The sequence below is a fragment of the Miscanthus floridulus genome, chromosome 8 (genome assembly GCF_019320115.1).
Source record: "Miscanthus floridulus cultivar M001 chromosome 8, ASM1932011v1, whole genome shotgun sequence".
NCBI classification, from domain to species: domain Eukaryota; kingdom Viridiplantae; phylum Streptophyta; class Magnoliopsida; order Poales; family Poaceae; genus Miscanthus; species Miscanthus floridulus.
This window is the reverse complement of record NC_089587.1, coordinates 70378420-70398037: the sequence shown is the minus strand read 5'-3', so window position 1 is coordinate 70398037 and position 19618 is coordinate 70378420. Positions and strand designations below refer to the sequence as shown.

Here is a 19618-nt window from a genome sequence, read left to right as displayed (position 1 = left end):
ATATGATCAATCATATGGTGTTTCCACCATGTAAAGTGTGTGCCATCAAAAATGTGTGTGACAATCATCTAGCCCACTAGACGACATCCTCTCGGGTCGGTGAAGACCACAAATAAGAGACCAAGCTCTGATACCACGTGTAGCGTTGAGATAGCGGACTAGAGGGGGGGTAAATAGTCATTTCTAAAATTTAATTGCACCGGCTAACCGAAATAAATGCGGAATTAAAACTATCGGTCTAGCCAGGACTACACCCTTCTATCTGAGTTCACAAGCACCTTATAAAGATCCTAAAGATGCAACAAAGGTACCGGGCTAGCTAGAGCTCACCTAATCAATTCTAAAGCAAGGTCACACAAGCCTATGCACTAGTACTTCATACAACCAGGGGAGCTCCTACACAACTAGTGATTCAAAAGCACAAAGCTACCTAAGCTCACTAGCAATGCTCAATAACAAGGCTACACAAGCCAAATTATAGAGCATAAAATATTTAGCTACACAAACTAAGCAATGTGACTAACAAGGTTATTAAAACTAAATTAGTCACGCAAGGGAGCTACTTCTATGCTACACAAGCAAGAAGGCAACTAGCAAGCTACTAAAGCTAAACTAGTCACAAGAGCAACTACACAAGCACAATGTATGAAGTGTAAATACAAGCTTGTGTTGCACGAATTGCAAACCACTGAGAAGATGATGAAGACAATGTTGACGTGGTGATTTTCTCCCGAGGTTCACTTGGTTGCCACCAAGCTACGTCCCCATTGTGTCGACCACTCACTTGGTGGTTCGGTGGTTAATTGGCATCACCCGCCAAGCCCACACGTCGGGCACCGCAACAACCTACCCCAAAAGTGAGGGTAGCTCAATGACACGCTCACCTAGAGTTGCTCTTCGCGATCCCCGTGGCGTGAGCACAATCTCCCTCACAAATCCTCCTCCGGAGCACCGCACAATTTTTTCGCGTGCTTCAACGGAGTCACAAGCCACCAAGCCGTTTAGGAGGTGGCAACTTCCAAGAGTAACAAGCACCACCAGCTTGTAATTCGAACACCTAGTACCACTAGATGCAACCTCACGATGCAATCGTACTAGAATCACTCACTCACTCGATTGGATGATCACTATCAAGCACAAGTGAGTTAGAGGGCTCCAAAGCACACCTACCACAAGCCACCAAAGCTCAAGGGTGCTCAGCAACCGGTCAACACTTCTATTTATAGTCTCACGGGCTAAACTAGCCGTTGCCCCTTCACTGGGCGTTTTTCGGGCTGACCGGATACGCCGGTCGCAATGACCGGATTTGCCGGCCCAGTGTCTGGTCGCGCTACGCCGTCCACGTGTCGCTCTGCGTTCAACCGGAGCTGCTCGATCTCAACAGTAACTTCACGTGCCAACGGTCACAAGACGACTGGACGCACCACTGGCATGACCTGACGCTCGAGCCCCAGAGTCCGATCACGAACAGAGAGCTCCCAGAGCCTCGATTCCATGACCTGACGCGTCCGATCCTCACTGCGCTCCAAGATCTCCTCCAGACCCTCGCCACATCACCATACGTCACGGTCGACCGGACTTAGCCCCTACGCGTCCGTTCGCGCCAACACACCGTCCTTCAAAAGGTGACCGGACGCGCCGGTGAAACCAGGGCCAGCGTCCGGTCCCAACTCCTTGCCTTCGGCCAGCCAGCGTGCCATGGCTAAAATTCACTGGACGCGCAGGTCCTCCCGAGGCCTATGTCCGGTCACCTCCAGGGACCACTTTTCACCTCCATTTCTTCACCAAGTTGATCCGCTTCAACTCAACTTCTCCTCCTTTGCAAATGTGCCAACACCACCATGTGTACACGACCTTGTGTATGTGTGTTAGCATTTTTACAATCATTTTTAAGGAGTTAGCCACTCAACTTACCACGCCACTCGATCCTAGCAATGATGCAAAGTTAGATCACTCGAGTGACACTATATGACCGATATGCAAACAAGTTTGCCCCTCTTGATAGATGGTCATCTGTCCTAAACCCGGTCATCAACTTCTCTACACACCTATGACCGATGAAATGAAATGTCCTAGGTTATACCTTTGCCTTGTGCATTCCTTTCCATGTCCTCCAATGTCGATGCAACACATGCACCAACATGATCGACAATGATATGATCCTCCATATCATCACGTGACCATATTGATTCATCGATCTTGACTTCACTTGCTCTTCACCGTTGCTTCGGTCCATCGGCGCCAAGTCATCACTCAACTTGCCCTTCACACTTGCAACCGGTCCATCGAGCCAAGTCATGTCTTGATCTTCTCCACCTTGATCACATGACTCAATGTCATGTCTCATGTGCAATGTGCTCATTCATCATCACATGTGTAAGCTTTGCAGCAACTCCGAGCCATCTTCACCGTCATGGCTTATGTTGCTCACACACATGTACTTATGGACTAATCACATGTGTATCACTCAAACACATATTAGTCCACCTAAGGTTGTCACTCAATTACCAAAACCAAACAAGGACCTTTCAGCGGGGTGGGGTGAGAGACGAAGCGGGTGGAGTGTGGTTTGCTCCCTTTGTTTTATAATATTTTATACTCATTTATGAAATCATTATGAAGGACAGGCTTAGCGCAGTAGTGAGAAGCCTTCCCACTGAGCCAAAGGTCCTGGGTTTGACGTAGGCTCTATGCACAATGCAGAGATATGGCTTGCCTCGGTTATTCTTTCCCCCGACCCCACTCATGTGAGAGCCGCCAGCATTGGCCTATCCTTTTCATGAAATCATTATCCAAATCAAGGGAGCAAGATGCACGGATTAATTCATCACCTCGATGAAATGAATAATTCATCATTCGTTGCCTGATAAGAGCATCTCCAAGAATATCTTAAAAAATGAGTCCTAAATACTTGGTTTGAGAACCTTTCCAAAAACTATTAGGTATGAAAAAACACACTCCAAAAGTTCTTTTTTTCCCCGAAAAACAAACACGTCGTCGTTGTCGTACATGCCGCCTTGCCACAACTTACCGTCTTGGCCAGCCATCCCCAACACCCTAGCTCACACCGAAAACCTTCGAAACCGAGTTTTCATTACCTGCTCTACATCCAAGTATTCTTAGATCTAAACATAGTGACAGCAGTTTTGGCGAACCTCCTACGCGGCGACGGCGGTGGCCAAGCCATGGCTGAACATCTCTATCATCATAACTCAATCACACACCATAAACTCCCAAATGGAATCTCCGTTGCCTACTCCTCATATCTGAAAATAGTGGTTAGATATCCAATTCTAATGAACCCTTCAGGTAGCGACAGTGGCAAGCAGTCGGTGATAAAGGGGAGTGCGAAGAAAAATGACAACAGCGTCGAGGCCGCCACCATGGAATATTATCATCCACATAGCACAAAGGGAGTGCACAGGGAAAAAAGAAAACAGCGCCAAGGCCGCCACCTCCACCGATGGAATATGTATCATCCGCAGAGCACGAGGAGATTGAGAGTCGAGCGCAATAAATTAGGAGTTAGGATAATTCAAGCGTGGTAGATCGGGAGTTTACGGATTAGGTGCACGATAAATTCGAAGCTAGAATAAGGCGTTGTTGGAATATGTTTTTATGCTCTAATAACCCTGCTTGTTGCGCCGTTTGGAGCACGGGCATTCTGGAAGAGTCAGATTCATTTTTCACAAGCATAATTCAAAATTCTCCTAAAATCCTTCAAAATTCTAGGCTGGAGCATGAAATTTAAAACCACACCAGAATGGAGTTTAAAAAGCTCCTGATATCGTCTCTGACTTGGAGTTTTGAAAGCTCGTGATATCGTCTCTGAATTCCAAGTCCATGAGCATTCGTCGCATCATAAAACATCTAAGAAGATACAGTGCCAGACTGCCAGTCCAGACTGGGCGGCCGGCGGCGCATACTCGCAATCAAGGCATTCACCAGCCCACATCATTTCCACAAGAATAAGAGTAGCAATCACAATCCAACCATCCAATGGCATAGGAAGCCGCTACGGCCTATGAGACGGCACAAAATCTTAGGAGACCGGAGGCGACGCTTCATCCCACTGGCGACATTGTCCTCCACTGCAGATTATTAGAGTTGAAGGGCAGGAACGCACAATTGCAGCTAAATACGAAAGAAGCAGCCATAATGCAGGCGGAACACAGACAGACCTCTTACAACATGGTCTTTTTTTCTCCTCTGTTTTCGCTTGATGTAAAAAGGGTCTATGGGGAGTTAAAATGAAATGAAACAAGAACAGCATGAGCATGTCATCAGATGCGAGATCTAGACACACAAGCCACCACCACCGCAACCAGGAGGGGCTCGCTCCGCTACCTACGCGCAAGGGCAACGACAAACAACGAAAACACAGCCAAACTGGGTTTGCTGAGCCACATTACGGCCTGCGCCTGCCTTCTGCTTCAGCTTCGTACTTCTCTGCCCAGCTGTTCAAGCCGAAGATGCAACACTGAACCCAGGCAGGAGCCATCCACTCTTCTTCGCGTGCTCCACATAGGAAAGGAACTTCTCCCTGGCATCAGGAATGTCGAGAGCCAGGTCATCGAGCCCATCCCTGACCCTTGAGAACCCCTTGGTCATCTGGTTGATGGTTATGATCCCTTCACCAAAGCACTCCTGCAGCAGGCTTAGGGTCCTCTCATTCTTCTTCTCCATTGCCATCACGAGCGCCTTCTTGACAACTTCATGGTTGAAGAAAGACATACCCAGCTCACGGATGCAGTTGCATGCTTCCCCTAAATCACCTCCACTTTCGTACTCCTCCAGGAGCTTTGTTATCTTGTCCTTGGCATCCTCCACAGCCCATCCGGTTCCACCACCCCAGCACCTCAGAAGCCTCTCACCAGCATGACGAGCTGATGCAAGGGAGCGTGCCATGTTCAATGTTTCAGCCCCGCTGCAGTTTGGTGGAAGCTTGCTGCTAATCTCACCCAAGTTTAGAGGTGCAAGAACATCATCAATCACAGCCCTGGCTAGGAACAGTCCCAGCGCATCTGAGGCATCCAATATATCCAGTGCAGTGTCTTCTGCAGATTCAAGGAGCATTATGAATCCCTTGGCGATGTCTTCAGACGAGAACAGCTCCATGCTTAATGAGGATAGAAGAACTGATGCCATCTCTTTCTCCCTGTTCTTGCGGTCCATAGCAATTGTTATGAGCTTCTTGATGAAGATTGGGTTATATTCTGGATAACCAAGCTCTTTGACACTATGGATAACCTCTGTTGTATCATCAGAGAGAAAGTATTCGTGTATTATAGAAACAGCCTCCCTCTTGTACCTTGCCAGCTTCTCATGTTCATCATCTTCAACGCTTCTGTTGACACCTGACTTCACATACGAAGAATCTAGCCATCCCTCAGAAATGGCTTTTGATACCAACAGCTGAAATTCAGACTTTGCAGATGGTATATCAAGAATGAGATCATCAAGACTCTCAGCAACCCGATAGAATCCTTTCATCATCTGACTAGAGCTTATTAAACATTCTTCAGATGCTTCCTTCAGAAGTTTGACAATAAGAGCTTCAGCAGCTGGACTCTCCATTCCAAGAGTAAGAGCTCGCTTCACCACCTCATGATGAAAAAAGGGCACTGCCAGCTCTCTAATGCACCTACAAGCCTCAGCTGTATCACCATTTCTAATGTATTCCTTTAGAAGATCAGCAATCCTCTTCTTCACCTCTTCTACCGTGATGCGAGTTGAACCACCCCATCGTCGCTCAATTAACTCTGCGTGGTGGGGTGCTGAAAGATAGCTTTTCTCTGCAATTTGTACAACCTGCATACCCTTTGAAGATCCTGAGAGACTCACTTTTGCCTTGCTAAGGAAAGCAGGTGGCAGAATGTCATCAACAACTGCACGTGCAATGAAAAGTGCGAGCACATCAACCACATCAGGTATGTCAACAGCCAGGTCATCAACAGCCTCTAATAGCAGCACAAAGCCCAGTCTGATTTGAGTTGAACTGACCACGTTGCCATAAAGATATGATAGAAGCACTGATGCCATCTCTTTCTCCTTGTCATGCCTGTCCATTGCTGTGGAAACAAGCTTCTTGACAAAGTAACGGTGGAAATCATCATAACCCAATTCTTTAAGATCAGAAGCAGCTAATTTCACATCACCATTGCTGAAATATTCCTCAATTAACGGGGCAACAGCTTTCTTGTAGTCTTCTAGTGGGGTTGAAACAGGGGCTTCAACTAACTCATATGGTTCCTGAGTCGCAAAAAGAGATCAACATCAATGTACATGTATGGTTGCATACTAACCACTTAGACAAATAAAAGGCGATCTACAATAGTTTCTGAGATTGAACATTTGACACTCAATTGTTTGTAGCAGAGTGAAAGAATAAATGGGTCAAGACCATCAATAGTAATTACCTCACCACTGTCATAATTTGGATCATTTCGGTCAAGGCATGCCTCTGCGTCAGTATCAATTAGTTTGCCCCAAGTCCCTTTGCCACCAGCTCCATCTGCAATAGAAACCTCAGCAAGTCAATTAGGATACAGTAGAACATAGATATATTTCACATTTTTCTATCTTCAAAAGTTTGAAACATGGTAATACTAATCTTAGGTATAACTCACAATAGTATTTATTAAGCTGTTGTAATCACATAGAGCCTAAGCCCAACTATGTGTGCACTTAGACCATAGGTAGTAAGTCAGCAATCTCATGCATAAAAAAAACTCCCAAGAACTAAACAACTGACACTCCATAGCATGCAACAGTATCAGAAGACACATAGGTTTTCACAATAGCATAGTCAAAATTACACATTGCACACTTGCATTTCATATCTTTGCGCAACACACATGGCAATTACATGTAATCAAAAGATAGTCGGCCACGTAGGCTGCATAACATTTGGCCATCCCTAATCTGATCAACTAGATCTAACACATAGATGGATCCTTTTATTGTTTCTTAAGTTGCAAGGGCTGCAATAAGAAGAATAAAGCTAAAGGAACATGAACCTCCAAAGCACACCTGACAATTGGTATTTTTATAACAGTAAAAGTATGTCAATACATATCCTGCTTTCACATAAGAGATAACCATATGCATTCAGGGTAGACCTGGGAGCAAACATGCTTCTAAACATATCCCTAATACACCATGTGAATACAAAACAAATTAAGGAAACCATGACTGAAAGACAAAAAGGTGAGATCACATTCTAACAAAAGTTTCTAAACAAAAAAGGAAACGGTTGAAAGTAAGGCTATAACAGCACTGCAGACCATGTTTTGATGTGCATAGATAGCTGGCAGCACTATTGCAAAGCAATGCAATATTGTGTTCAGTGAAAACAAGAATTGACAATTAAATAATGGCAATAGAAGCACATGCTATAAGAGAAGGTATGGATTTTCCGCTCAGCCCACTTTCCAACATGCAGGCTGCGTGCACATATGCATAGACAAAGTCCAAATATCATGAGCTATAATTGCCAACTGAAAGGAATGGAACAATTCTGGATGAATAGGTTCAAGCTAAAGGATGCTCTACTGAACCCCAACTAGGAGTTCAGGACACAATTTGCAAAACAGGATGATAGGTGATTAATAAATAATAGGTTCAAGCTAAAGGATGCTCTACTGAACCCCAACTAGGAGTTCAGAACACAATTTGCAAAACAGGATGATAGGTGATTAATAAATAATAGGTTCAAGCTAAAGGATTGTCATGTGCATGGCTGCATGCAGGGGTGCTCCCAAGGCAGCGCATGGCCTGGCACAGCCCGAGGAGGCTGGTGGCTGAAAGGGCCAATGTCATTAAGGCTATTAATAGCAATTAAGGAGCAGCTGAAGGGGCCTCAAGTATGAAAGGGCCAGAGTCTGTGCGCCTAGCAGGGAGCTTAGCTCCTATATATTGTAACCAGCATCAATGGAATGGGAAAGAAAGGAAGAAGCAAGTTATCTCCTACCTCTCATCTCCCTGCTATCTCTAATCTCACCTCCCTGCTGTGGGCGCCAGCCATATCCTGGCGCCCCCATCTCCTACCTCCAACTATAATCTGCGCAGCCAGGGGCCTCCATTGTTAGGAGTTGAGGCCCTTGACATCTGGTATCAGATAGCTTTGGTTTCGATCCATATCCATGGCTTCTGCTGTCAACGATGCCATCGGTGCCCTTGCTGATGGGATGCGCCGTCTCACAGAGGACATGGATCGCTTCGTCGTGATGTTCAACCGCTACGTGGAGAAGTTAGAGCGTGAACGCCTTGCTGCGGTGCTGCTTCAGGCGGCAGCACGAGGGCTCCTGGCACGCCGGCGGGTGCGGTCTCTCCGTGAGGAGGCTGTAGTCCGCCTACAAGCGGTGGCGCGAGGATTCATGGTGAGGCTCACCACAAGGAAGATGCGGGCAGCGATCAGAACTGCACTTTCAATAGGGTGTCCCTCCTCTGTTCATACGCCACCACCTGCCACCATCACACCTCCCACCGCTGTTCCATCCTCGCCACCACTCTTTGCTGCCTCCATCTCGTCACCCTTGCTGCTCCCAATCTCATCACCAAGGGCAAAATCCACCACGGCTGATTTGGCCAAGCTCATCCACTTCCTCACCACCTCCTCCAGTGTCTTGCAAGGGCGGGTCGCTGCCCTACAGCAAGAGCATCCAGCGGCGGCATCCTTCCCTGGTTCATGGGGATCAGGCCAGGGTGAACTCCAGGGCGAACGGCCTCCCCGTTTCCAGAAGCTAGTTGCTGGGCTCCTTCCATGGGATCCAGGAGGACGCCATCGGGTTCGACGATAGCTCTCCATGCTTCCAGCTCGAGGACGAGCTGGTCTTCAAGGGCGGGGGAGATGTCATGTGCATGGCTACATGCAGGGGTGCTCCCAAGGCAGCGCATGGCCTGGCACAGCCCGAGGAGGCTGGTGGCTGAAAGGGCCAATGTCATTAAGGCTATTAATAGCAATTAAGGAGCAGCTGAAGGGGCCTCAAGTATGAAAGGGCCAGAGTCTGTGCGCCTAGTAGGGAGCTTAGCTCCTATATATTGTAACCCCAACTAGGAGTTCAGGACACAATTTGCAAAACAGGATGATAGATGATTAATAAATAATAAACAAATGAAGTAGCCATACTTCATAAAACAAATCACATACAGCACGTCCTACATGGTACCCACAGGAGCTACTTGAAGTGGTCACTCGAATTAGCAGCTGGCTTGTGGAAGATAGTTCACATCAAACCCACCCACAGTACAATTCGGTGGTTCAATCAACTGAAAGCTGGTTATCAGAACCAAGGGCACAATGTGCACCGTCAATTTTACGTTACCATATTTGACTTCAGAACAGTTTGTACGGTTACACAGATATACAACAAAAGAGTACGGTGGCGACAAAAATAGCTAAAAGGCTAGCGAATGAAGACAGAACAAACGTAGTACCTAAAATGAACTGACCTTTCGACAGAAATCACTACACAGCCAAATATACAAATGTCATGGTCCAACTAAATCATTCCCTTATGGGTGGCTCAACCACCAGCTAATCCCCTATTGACAGCTCAGACTAAGTTAACCCGCGCATGGAACACCATGAGGCACCATATACGCAAAGCTAACTGTCTAAAAAACAAGCATGCAGATATAGCACAGAATATTTAAAACAAAGTGCTTCTATACTTAACCAACCTAAAATAACAATTTCAGTTGGGCAGATAGATATAAGCAGCTAAAAAAGCATCCATGTTTCTACACAATAAATTGCATCGATGCTACATTTCCGCTTTAATTATCATCTCCAAACCCAAGCTATGCAGTCTCAACACAACAAGAGCCCACCATCCATGGTGGCCCAATTTCACGAGCCACAGACACAGACTAGCAGGACACTAGAAATCCAGAGCTATAGGCAACACGGAGACCCCACAAAAAACATATCCCTATCCCTAATAAACAAGGAGAGCTATATGAAGCAGAGCTGCCGAACCTACATTAGTAGCAACATAAGCAAAAACATCATGACGCCACAATTAGCATTACACCCTAATCAACGCAAACAAGGCAGCAAATTAATAATAGCAGCACATCATTCGCACAAACCAGCCTATCCTATCCTAAACAAACAAGCAAGGTAGTAAACATAGCAGGCGTGAATAGATCGAGCAGGCAGCGCCACCTCACCTTTCTTCACCTTGATGGTCTTCCCGGAATGCGACCGGCGCACGTGCCTGGGCCCACCTCCCCCTCCCCCTCCGCCGCCGCCGCCCCTCCCGCCACCAGCAGCCGCGGCGGCCGCTGCGGCGGTGGCGCGCTTCTGCTCCAGCATCTGCTGCTCGTACTGCTGCAGCAGCGCGGAGGTGGTCCCTCCCGTGGGCGAGCGCGGGGAGGCGAGTGACTGCGTCTCCGCGTTCTGCACCGCGATCCGCAGCTTCTCCCGCTGGTCCTGGGTCAGGAACCCCCCGTCCTTCCTCGGCGACGTCATCCCTCCCAGCCCTCCTCCTCCTCCAGCACCTCCCCGGCACCCACCACCGTCGTCAGCACCTGCAGCAGAAACAACAACAACGTAGCAGCGGCACCGCTCGCGTGAGCGAAGCCGGAATGGGGGGAGGCGCGGTTTGAGCGAGGCGGAGGAGGATGAGGAGGAAGGGAGGGTTTCTCCCGCCCGTACCTAGGGTTTCGGCCGCGGATCGAGCCGGCGGCCCCGAACCCGTGCGCGAGATTTGTGTGCGAGCGTGGATAATTTTTTTCCACCTCTCTCTCTCCCCACTCTCCTGCTGCTGGTCTCCGGGTAGAGAGAGAGAAACGGGGACGGCGACGCGAGTGTGACGGGAAGGATAGGGAGGCGAGGCGTGGCTTTATACGGAGGCGGCGTGGGCCCCATGCCGCGGACACGTCCCCGCACGTCATTGAGCCTGCCTTGTGGGCCTGCACGGCCCGCTGGTCTGGTCCGGGCCGGCCGGCCGTCGCGGATCCCTATCCCGGGTCGTCTCCACCTGGCGCTGTCCGCGCGGCTGGCCAACTCCTCACTGAAACGTGGGTGGGACTGGTTCTGGGCCCCGCGAGTCGGTGACGGAGGAAGGGCGTTGGTGGGCCGCCGCCGCTGCCTCGGGACGTGCGGCGTTTGGACCGGGCCGGCGTGGGAGTTAGGGTTTTGCTGCTCGGAAGGGAACGATTGGGTCGAGGGGCGTTGAGGGGGATCGGGATCGTCTGTGGCGAACGGAACGGGGTCGTGACTGTGGTGTGGTGTGGACAGGCGGTGGCTGCCTGGCTGGGGGACACTTGGCGGGCTTTGATTGGTGGTGGTGCTGTGGATAGGGCAAAGCAGGGGCGGATGAGAATGACGCGTACTCATAGGATTTAAGTACCGATAAGTTATGGCTAAAAGTACTGTTGACTAATTTATTATGAGAGAAAAATAATATTTGTTGCTAAAAAATATAGTTTATAAGTTAAACGAATAGAGCAATCATCAAACAGCCTGTTCATTTTGGTTTATACGATCGTAGATTATAAATTGTAATAATATTTTTCTCTTACACCAAATCAACAAAGCCAGTAGTATTTCTGGCTTATAATCCACGCTCCGAAAATATCTCGCTCACGCCAAAATACGATCGGGTTTAGATCGATTACCTGGAGCTGACAAACCCACGTGTCAGAGACTCACGGTTTTCCTTGGGCTGAGTGAGAGGAGCGCGCCCATCTTTTCGGCACACAGTTTGTTGCAGTAGAAACGTTCCGTTTCGTGCGTTCAGCACACAGAAAAGGATCGATTCTGGTGACGGTTGTTCTTTTTTTAGTCTGTCTATTGCACAATCATGTGTTTTACGTAATTTCAACGTATGAATTTTTTTGTACCATAAAATTAAGATTCAACAGCTTTCACTCTTCTTCTACCTCTAACCTTCTTTTACTTTCAAACAATCACAAGATCACAGATCCATAGATCATACATCATATATCACAGAAAACAATTTTTTTTCTATGAAAGGACAAATTACACAGCCACTATGACCGCCAGCCCGGCATAGACAAATCGACCAAATCAAGCTTCTCCGCATCCACAGCATCACAGCAAACAATGTTTAGGCCTCGGCCTGGATCACGTGTGGATGCGGCCGGCTACCCTTGATGGCCGCTGCGTGCGCAGATCTAGTATGGAGAGGCACCCATGGCGTCCTCTCCCTCGGCGGCACCGCGTCAGCGTCGGAAGACGTGGCGGACGGCTTTCCTGGCAGCTGCGTGCACAAATCCAAGATTGAGACACTGCCACAGTGTTCAGCTGAGGCGCTGGCTGCCTTCCCCATCGTCAACGGTATGCAAAAAATTCATGTGTTTTTCCTCGCTAAAACACATGTGTGTTGTATAGTATTTTTATTTTTTTTAATATATAAGGATGACGATTGATTTAAAATATCATTTTATTTTGGACTTAGAGTGTTGACGGGGTGGCTCATTTGACAAGACAAGTAAGTAGAACGAAGGTGGTTGGTTTGTTACGCTTGCCTTGAACTTATCCAAAACCAGGGGTCGCTTGTCGGCGACGGAAAGCGCTAGCGTTTCATCATCTTTCTTTTTTTTTTTTTTGAGAAAATTCATCATCTTTCATGGACAAGGCATATCTTGGCCGCTCTCTTTTGGATCAGCAGTTTGGCTCGACCCAAAACGTATACATATCGTTTTATTGGCTGCACCGTTATGTTCCAAGTATAATTAAGTTGATATCTACTCCGTATTACTTTTGAGGTGGACCTTTCGTCTTTGCTTTTACTCTGTATTTGTAATTGACCTAGTAATTATGTAAAGATTAAAATTACATTGCATCGCAAACAAAGTATAGGTATGGTATGGGACGAAAACTGTCCAATTCAAAATGTTTTGGTGAATGAGCTAATGCATAGCAAGAGAAGGAAGATAAAAACTTGGAATTGTAGCGTTTGTTAAGAGCGAAAGGCATCGGCGCATGACTAGTCTGATTCATCGTGACATTCTCGCTATAGCTGAAAGAATGGTGTAACTTCATCTCATGACTGACTATCGCATAACATCGGCGCATCGCATCTGAATTCTGATGACCCAAAGTAACTAAACTGCTCCCTCTGACCGTTAATAAAACACCGACGCCATGATACGAAAGTAAGTTTCATCCTCGCGGGGTGCCTCCACGGGCTCACCGTGGGTGAGGGTGAGGTCTCCACGGTTTGGTGGCGGCGCGGACGACGTTGGCGAAGAAGCCCGGGAACGAGCGCGGACGGAGCGCGTGCAGGAGGAGGAGCCCTCGGTCGTCCACAACCGCGCGCCAGAGCGTGCACACGCACCACGCACACGCACACGAACTCCAGCATACATTTGGTGTTGGTGCCGTTGCGGCGCCAGGATCTGAGCTTGCTCGACATAGAAATGTAGGGGGTTTCTGCAAATATATGTTGGATCTAAGGTTAAATAAATAGCATGGACCTGTAGTGAATCATTTTAAAAGTTTATGATCCAAAAATATCGTTTCAAAGTTGATGGACGTAGATAACACCTTAACGAAAGTTAATAGACCTCCGGTGCATTTTTTTTAAAAAAAATGCTGGTTCCATGGTAGCTGGAGAAAATCGTGACGCGTCTCCAGGCCCCGGCACATGAATTCCTGGTTGCCAAGGCCAAACTTGGTGTGGTTGACATGAAGAACAGGAAAAATCATGGCAGAACTTTCCACAAGTGCTAGATCTTGTCACGTTTATAGACTAGAGACCAAACTAGAATCATAATTAATGCCACAATGAACTCAAGTGGAACATGCGGTAGCTTACCTATCTTCAGGTACTATGCTGTATTTTTTTTTCTTTTCCACTCCACTTAAGAGAAACACATACTATTTCAATCTTAGAAAGATAAATTCAGTAGTTCAACTGGTTCATATAATTATTATTCTATAATGATACAGAAAGATAGATAGCCTTGTTTGACTGGGGATAATAGTGTTAACAGTAGCTGATCCGGCACCTGAAGGGATCTATGGTTGTGGTGGTTTCTTTGTTAATCTTGCCTAATCCAAAAACAGGGGCTGCTCTGCTTTCAACCTAGATAAAGGCAGCAACCAGGCAAAGTAAGGCTTTTCGCAAAATGAAAAAAAAAACACTTTTGTGATCGGAACACACACCCGATTAACCAAAATGGTTAGCCAAATCGGTAGTAACCAGACTCAACCCAAAGCCTGGAATAAATGACTCTGTATTTCTCCATAAATCTAGCTAAACAAAATTCTGAGAACATGTCTCTGATGTGTCAAAAGAAAGAAGAACAAAGCAGCAGTCCAGTCATCGGCACAGCTCCACCAGCAGACAAGAACAACGCTTGCGATGGTATCGTGTCCAGAGCACCGCCAGATTTTTTTCAGTTTCTCCATGATCTGAGCTTCTGTTCTTGCCCTATTCATCGTCACTGTTTTGTTTATTAGAAATATAAGCAAAGAAAACATCACTCTATATATAAAGCTATATGCATCATCCTGTGCTGAATCTGGATCACTGAAAACACTCATCAGTTAACCATCTCAAACAAGCAAGAATATCACCCAACCTTACCGGCTTGTTTTTTTTTTTCTTTCTCAGATCAAAAAGGAAAAAGGAGGAGAACATCACATTAGAAGATACTATGAAAATCCAAAGGACAAAAATATATAGTGAAAGATGGAACCAATATACGGCCCAGTAGTCCAGCCTCATTAGCCCACACCAGCAGACCACCTCACAAAAATTACCTATGCTGAATGATGATCCTCCTTTTGCAAACTAAGCACTGCACCTCAAGATCAAAACAACAACATCACGGTACCTTCTTAACATATAAGGAGACTAGAATCAGAGAGCAGAAGTAATGATGGGTAAATGGAATCAAACCAAAAGATACACCAAATTCCCAAAGATAAAACTATCACTCCTTCAGTTATTAGCTCCTGGGAAGGCAAATCAGTAAATACACCTGGATTAGACCATGGTCACACAATCTTCGAACTGTCTTCATATAAGAGTAACATATCCATAAGTAAACAGAAAGCAATATACGTTTTCAAGGTGCCATAACCCAATCAACAATTCCAAAAGCGAACCAGAAAGCCATGTCTTTCCTCGGCAATAACAGGCCAGCAACCACCAGTATGAGTTTATAAGACTTCTGTCCAAAGGCAACCAGAACTTGTCAATAGAAATTGTAGAAACATCCCAATTCAACGTAACTACACAGTTTCCCTAATAACCATGTGACACTAAGTAAACATTAGCTGCCTTATAATGACTATGTAGGAAAAAGAGTTGCACAGCGCCACAGCCGTGGACAATCTGAATACTGGAAGTAGCAGGCCAACGACACCATAGTGGCATGGAAACCATTGTAAGCTGCAACACAAAATCGCATAGAATGGTCAGTGAATAACATACAAAAGGCAAAATATCATAGAACTAATGATGTGACAGTCAAAATATAAGATAGAGGAAGCAGAATACATCGATTGGGTAAGATGTGCGGTGAGCACAGCTAACAGTAACAAAATGAAATGACAGGCACCATTTTGCCTCTTGTGCCCATACACCAGCAGCTAAATTTAACCTATGAATATGTAAACGATATCATCCATACCTGCTTCAAATAACTGAGTATTTTTTAGTTGGAGCAGATTTGGGTAGATTGGGAACCTGGTTGACACAATCCTCAAGGACACGTTTCAACTCTGCTTTTGCCTTCTTCACACAAGACTCTGAGTGGCCCTCGATAAACAGGTACAGTTTGCGCTCATTGGCACCAGCAACTTTTCCTTGAGCAATATATGTTCCCCTTATAGTGATAGCAACACCACCTTCCTGAATAGGACCCAGTGTGTCTTTGTGATTGATCCTCCAGCGAGCATACTGTGGGAAATCATTAATCTCAAGCTCAGCCTCGTAGTGGTCAGGAACCGCATGGTGCTGTATCCGTGCCAAAGCCTCAAGAGCATGAAGCCTAGCTTCATCATTTGCGCTCGGATCACCCACCGCCTGCACGTCCAGGTCATCTCCTGCCTTATGTACCTCTTCCTCGTCAAAATCTGAATCTGACTTCTCCTCCTCATATCCATATTCCCTTGCCTGAGCCTTCTTTGTGGACTTCCGCGCTTCATCCTCTTCCTCATTGAACTTGAAACCGCTTCCACCATAACCAGTACCATGGGTCCGCTCTGTTCCCTGCTTCACCTTTGCCATAAACCGATCAGCTAAGGCTTTCAGGTCCTCTGGAACAGTCTGTTCAGAGAGCTCCAATGCCTTCACAAGGTCTGGCGCATACCGCTCCTCTTCCTCGGAAATAAAAGTCACAGCAGAGCCCTTCCTACCAGCACGGCCTGTTCGCCCAACACGATGAACATAGTCCTCATAGTGGTTAGGGACATCATAATTGACAACCAATTCAAGTTCTTTCACATCTAAACCCCTAGCAGCAACGCTAGTAGCAATCAGCAAGCTGCAGATATTGCTCTTGAAATCAGCAACAGTTGATTCACGATCAGCTTGGTCTTTACCACCATGTAGAGACAGGCACTGGTATCCATGCTGGAACAAGTTTTTAAGCAGAGAATCGCATTTATCTTGAGTGTGGACAAAAACAAGAATCTTCCCCTTATCACACCACTTCCCAAGCAACTCTAACAGCCTCAAGAATCTCTCACTTTCTGGTCGCACCTCGACTACTTGTGTGATGTCTTTGTTCACCACACTCCTCCCACCCACCTGAATCTCAACGGGTTTGATCAGCACCTTGCGCGCCAGCATCTCTACCTGCCTTGGAAAAGTGGCTGAGAAAAGCACTGTCTGCCTATCTCGCCGAGTGTTTTGAATTATCCTAGTAATCTGAGGCTCAAAACCCATGTCGAACATTCTATCAGCTTCATCCATCACCAAGAATGTCACTCTCCGAAGGTTAGTGATTTTCCCATTGCTAGTACAGAGGATATCGATCATCCTTCCTGGTGTGCAAACGACAATTTCAGCACCTCGTTTCAGTTCACTGATCTGCTGGGCAACCCCTGAACCTCCATAGACAGCAACACAACTAATGCCAAGCATCTTAGAGAACTTCTTAATGTCCGAGTGTATCTGCACCACAAGCTCCCTTGTAGGAGCCACAATGAGCCCAACAGGACCATCTCCAGGAGCAACAGGTGGCTGGTCTTTGACATGCCTGAGCATCGGAAGGAGAAACGCAAGTGTTTTGCCAGATCCAGTTTTTGCAACACCAATGCAATCACGGCCACTCATGATGACCGGCAGCGCTTGCGCTTGTATAGGCATGGGTTTCTCGAAACCAAGCTTCTTGATGGTGTCAAGGAGCTTGCTAGTCTGCCCACTCTGTAACCATGTCTTAATTGGCTTGGGCACATCTTTCCCGTGCACCTTGAGCTCCAATTCCTTCCGGTAAACGGACACTTCCTCGGATGTCATCTCCCTGATGTCCTTCGCCTCGATGTAGAAATTCTTCCGGAACGGCTGGTAGTCAATCTTGGAATGGTCCACAACAGCCAGCTTCTCCACCTTTGTCTTCTTGACGCGCTTCATGAACTCCTCATCGTCCTCATCCTCCAATCCAGCAACACCATCACCATCATCGCCATAATCCGAGTCTGAGTCATCCCCTTGCATGATTCTCCCCATCGCCATCTTCAACCCTTTCTTACCCCCAGTACTGACAGCAACCTCCCTTACACCGTCCACTGATGCTGGATTGCTCTCCAGCTTAGCGACCTCCGGCAGCACCATGGTGTTCATGAACGCGTCAAGCGGGTCAATCTCTTCCTCCTCCACTTCCACATCAGTAGGGCCACTGGTAGCATTACCCCCATTGTCGCAATCAACATCCATGACACTGCTTCCGCCCAAATCCGTGCCATCCTCTTCCTCGTCAGACTCCTCGCCCTCCAAGTTCCACTTCTTCCCCGCCCCAGCACCGCAGCCCGCCTCGGCCTTGGGCCCGGCGGCACCCTGCTGCTCCCGGCGCTTCTCCTGCCAGTCCTTGACGCGGATGCGGCGGCGCTCCATCTCGTCGTCGAGCCACTGCTGCTCGGCCCCCATGCCCCTCTCCTGGTCCCTGGTAGTGGGCGCCGCCTCCGGCTCCCCGTCCCGGCGGCGGTGCTGCGAGGACACGCGGCGGCGCTTGCGGTCGCGGTCGCCGTCCTCGTCCTCCCCGTCCGCATCCCGCCGCCTCGGCCTCTCCCTATCTCTCCTCCCCTCGCGCCGCCGCGCCCACTCCCTCTCCTCGCGGCCCCGGTCCCGATCGAAGTCCCTGTCGTCGCGACGGTAGCGGGAGGAGGAGAGCTCGTGGTGCCTGTCGCGGTGGTGGCGGGAGGAGGAGCGATCGCGGTCCCGGTCCAGGTCGCGGTCGTTATCATCGCCGGAGCCCATGGTGTCGGGCTGTCGGCGGCGGTCGGAAGGTTCGGGAAGCGAAACCCCAGGGACTAGGCGCCGGTCGACGTGTTCCCGAGTTTGGAGACGTGATTTTTGTTTCGCGATTTATTAGCAGAAGATAATTGACTTGTTCGCTTCGCTTGACCTACTTTCGAGTCATGGAACATGTTTTTTTCTCACAATATTTAAGTATAAACATCAGCATAAGTTAAATTTCAACATAAACGAACGGGGCGAATTTTTGTTCTTATTATTATGGCGCTTTAGAGGACTGCACGAATCTATTTTCTTTTACACGATAATGCTGGGCCACGTGCGTTCGTCCCATTGGCACGCCGCGCTCGTCAGTCTGCCTCGCTGTTTTCTCCCATCGAGCGCCTTACCCCATGCCGCTCGCTTGCTTTCTCCTCGCTCCTGTCTGTCGCGCGCCCTACCCGCACAGCTCGTTCCTCGCTCCAGCTATGCGCCGCTCGCTCCCTCTCGTAGTGATAGCGAAAGCCGCTCGCCCTGACCGAGCTAAGGGACGGTGCTGGTGGTGTTGTAGTGGTTGCACTCGCGCACCGCCACTGGTGGTAGTGTTGGTGTTGCTCGCTCGTCACCAAATCCCACCCTGACGATCGGTCGATTCGGGTAGACATTTCACTCTCCTATATTGCAAACGTATGTTTTAAGTGTTTTAGACATTTCAGAGGTACATTGTAATTATTTCATAAGGATGTTGTAAAAGTAGATCGGGGTGTTGCAAATATTGAAGTGTTTCAAAGGTATGTTGTAAGAGTTTGTTCAAAATGTTTCATCTATTTTAAACGTATGTTGCAAGTGTTTCGTCTGGATGTTATAAATGTTACGATGGATATGTTGCAAGGGTATGTTTCAAATGTTTCATCTGTTTATGTCATATATTGCAATTTGTTTCATGTGAGTGTTGCAAAATTAGATCTTGATGTAGGGTGGTCGAACGAGGAAGAGAGAGCTAGCGTAGGAGCCATGGCGGCGTCGGCTGTAAGCCGGCGGCAGCGCTCCACCATAGGACACGCAGGCATTTGTGGCCTTGGAGTGGGTACTCATAGTGCTGCTCCTGATCAACAGCCTACTCGCCTACGCCATCGCCGTCGCGCGGGAGCCATCACGACGTGGTGACGCTGGCGCGATGGACGCGCGGGGGATAGGACGGGGCACGGCAGGTGCGTCGAACGGGAGCTGCGTCT

At 47.8% G+C, this 19618-nt stretch overlaps 2 protein-coding genes across 3 annotated transcripts; both read right to left on the bottom strand.

The window, feature by feature from the left end:
- Window positions 1-4182: 4182 nt before the first annotated feature.
- Window positions 4183-10795, bottom strand: LOC136476646 (MA3 DOMAIN-CONTAINING TRANSLATION REGULATORY FACTOR 1-like). Its single transcript, XM_066474566.1, has 4 exons — window positions 10664-10795; window positions 10177-10536; window positions 6420-6514; window positions 4183-6252 (listed from the first exon to the last, which is right to left on the bottom strand). The coding sequence occupies exons 2-4, from the start codon at window positions 10475-10477 to the stop codon at window positions 4462-4464; spliced, it is 2187 nt and encodes a 728-aa protein (XP_066330663.1). The 5' UTR covers window positions 10478-10536; window positions 10664-10795; the 3' UTR covers window positions 4183-4461.
- Window positions 10796-14016: 3221 nt separating this feature from the next.
- On the bottom strand, window positions 14017-18504 carry LOC136472477 (DEAD-box ATP-dependent RNA helicase 42-like). Of its 2 annotated transcripts, XR_010762359.1 has the most exons (3): window positions 15619-18504; window positions 15048-15377; window positions 14017-14938 (listed from the first exon to the last, which is right to left on the bottom strand). XR_010762359.1 is itself a non-coding variant. In XM_066470182.1 (2 exons), the coding sequence occupies exon 1, from the start codon at window positions 18405-18407 to the stop codon at window positions 15624-15626; it is 2784 nt and encodes a 927-aa protein (XP_066326279.1). In that variant the 5' UTR covers window positions 18408-18504; the 3' UTR covers window positions 14017-15377; window positions 15619-15623. The 2 variants fall into 2 exon arrangements, 1 of the variants encoding a protein (XP_066326279.1); XM_066470182.1 differs by having other exon boundaries at window positions 14017-15377.
- Window positions 18505-19618: the final 1114 nt, after the last annotated feature.

Coding starts and splice junctions, on each gene's coding strand:
- LOC136476646 (XM_066474566.1), bottom strand. CDS start 10,477: ATGACGTCGCCGAGGAAGGACGGGGGGTTCCTGACCCAGGACCAGCGG. Junction 6,515..10,176: donor GACCATCAAGGTGAAGAAAG/GTGAGGTGGCGC, acceptor TTTCTATTGCAG/ATGGAGCTGGTGGCAAAGGG. Junction 6,253..6,419: donor CAAATTATGACAGTGGTGAG/GTAATTACTATT, acceptor TTTGCGACTCAG/GAACCATATGAGTTAGTTGA.
- LOC136472477 (XM_066470182.1), bottom strand. CDS start 18,407: ATGGGCTCCGGCGATGATAACGACCGCGACCTGGACCGGGACCGCGAT.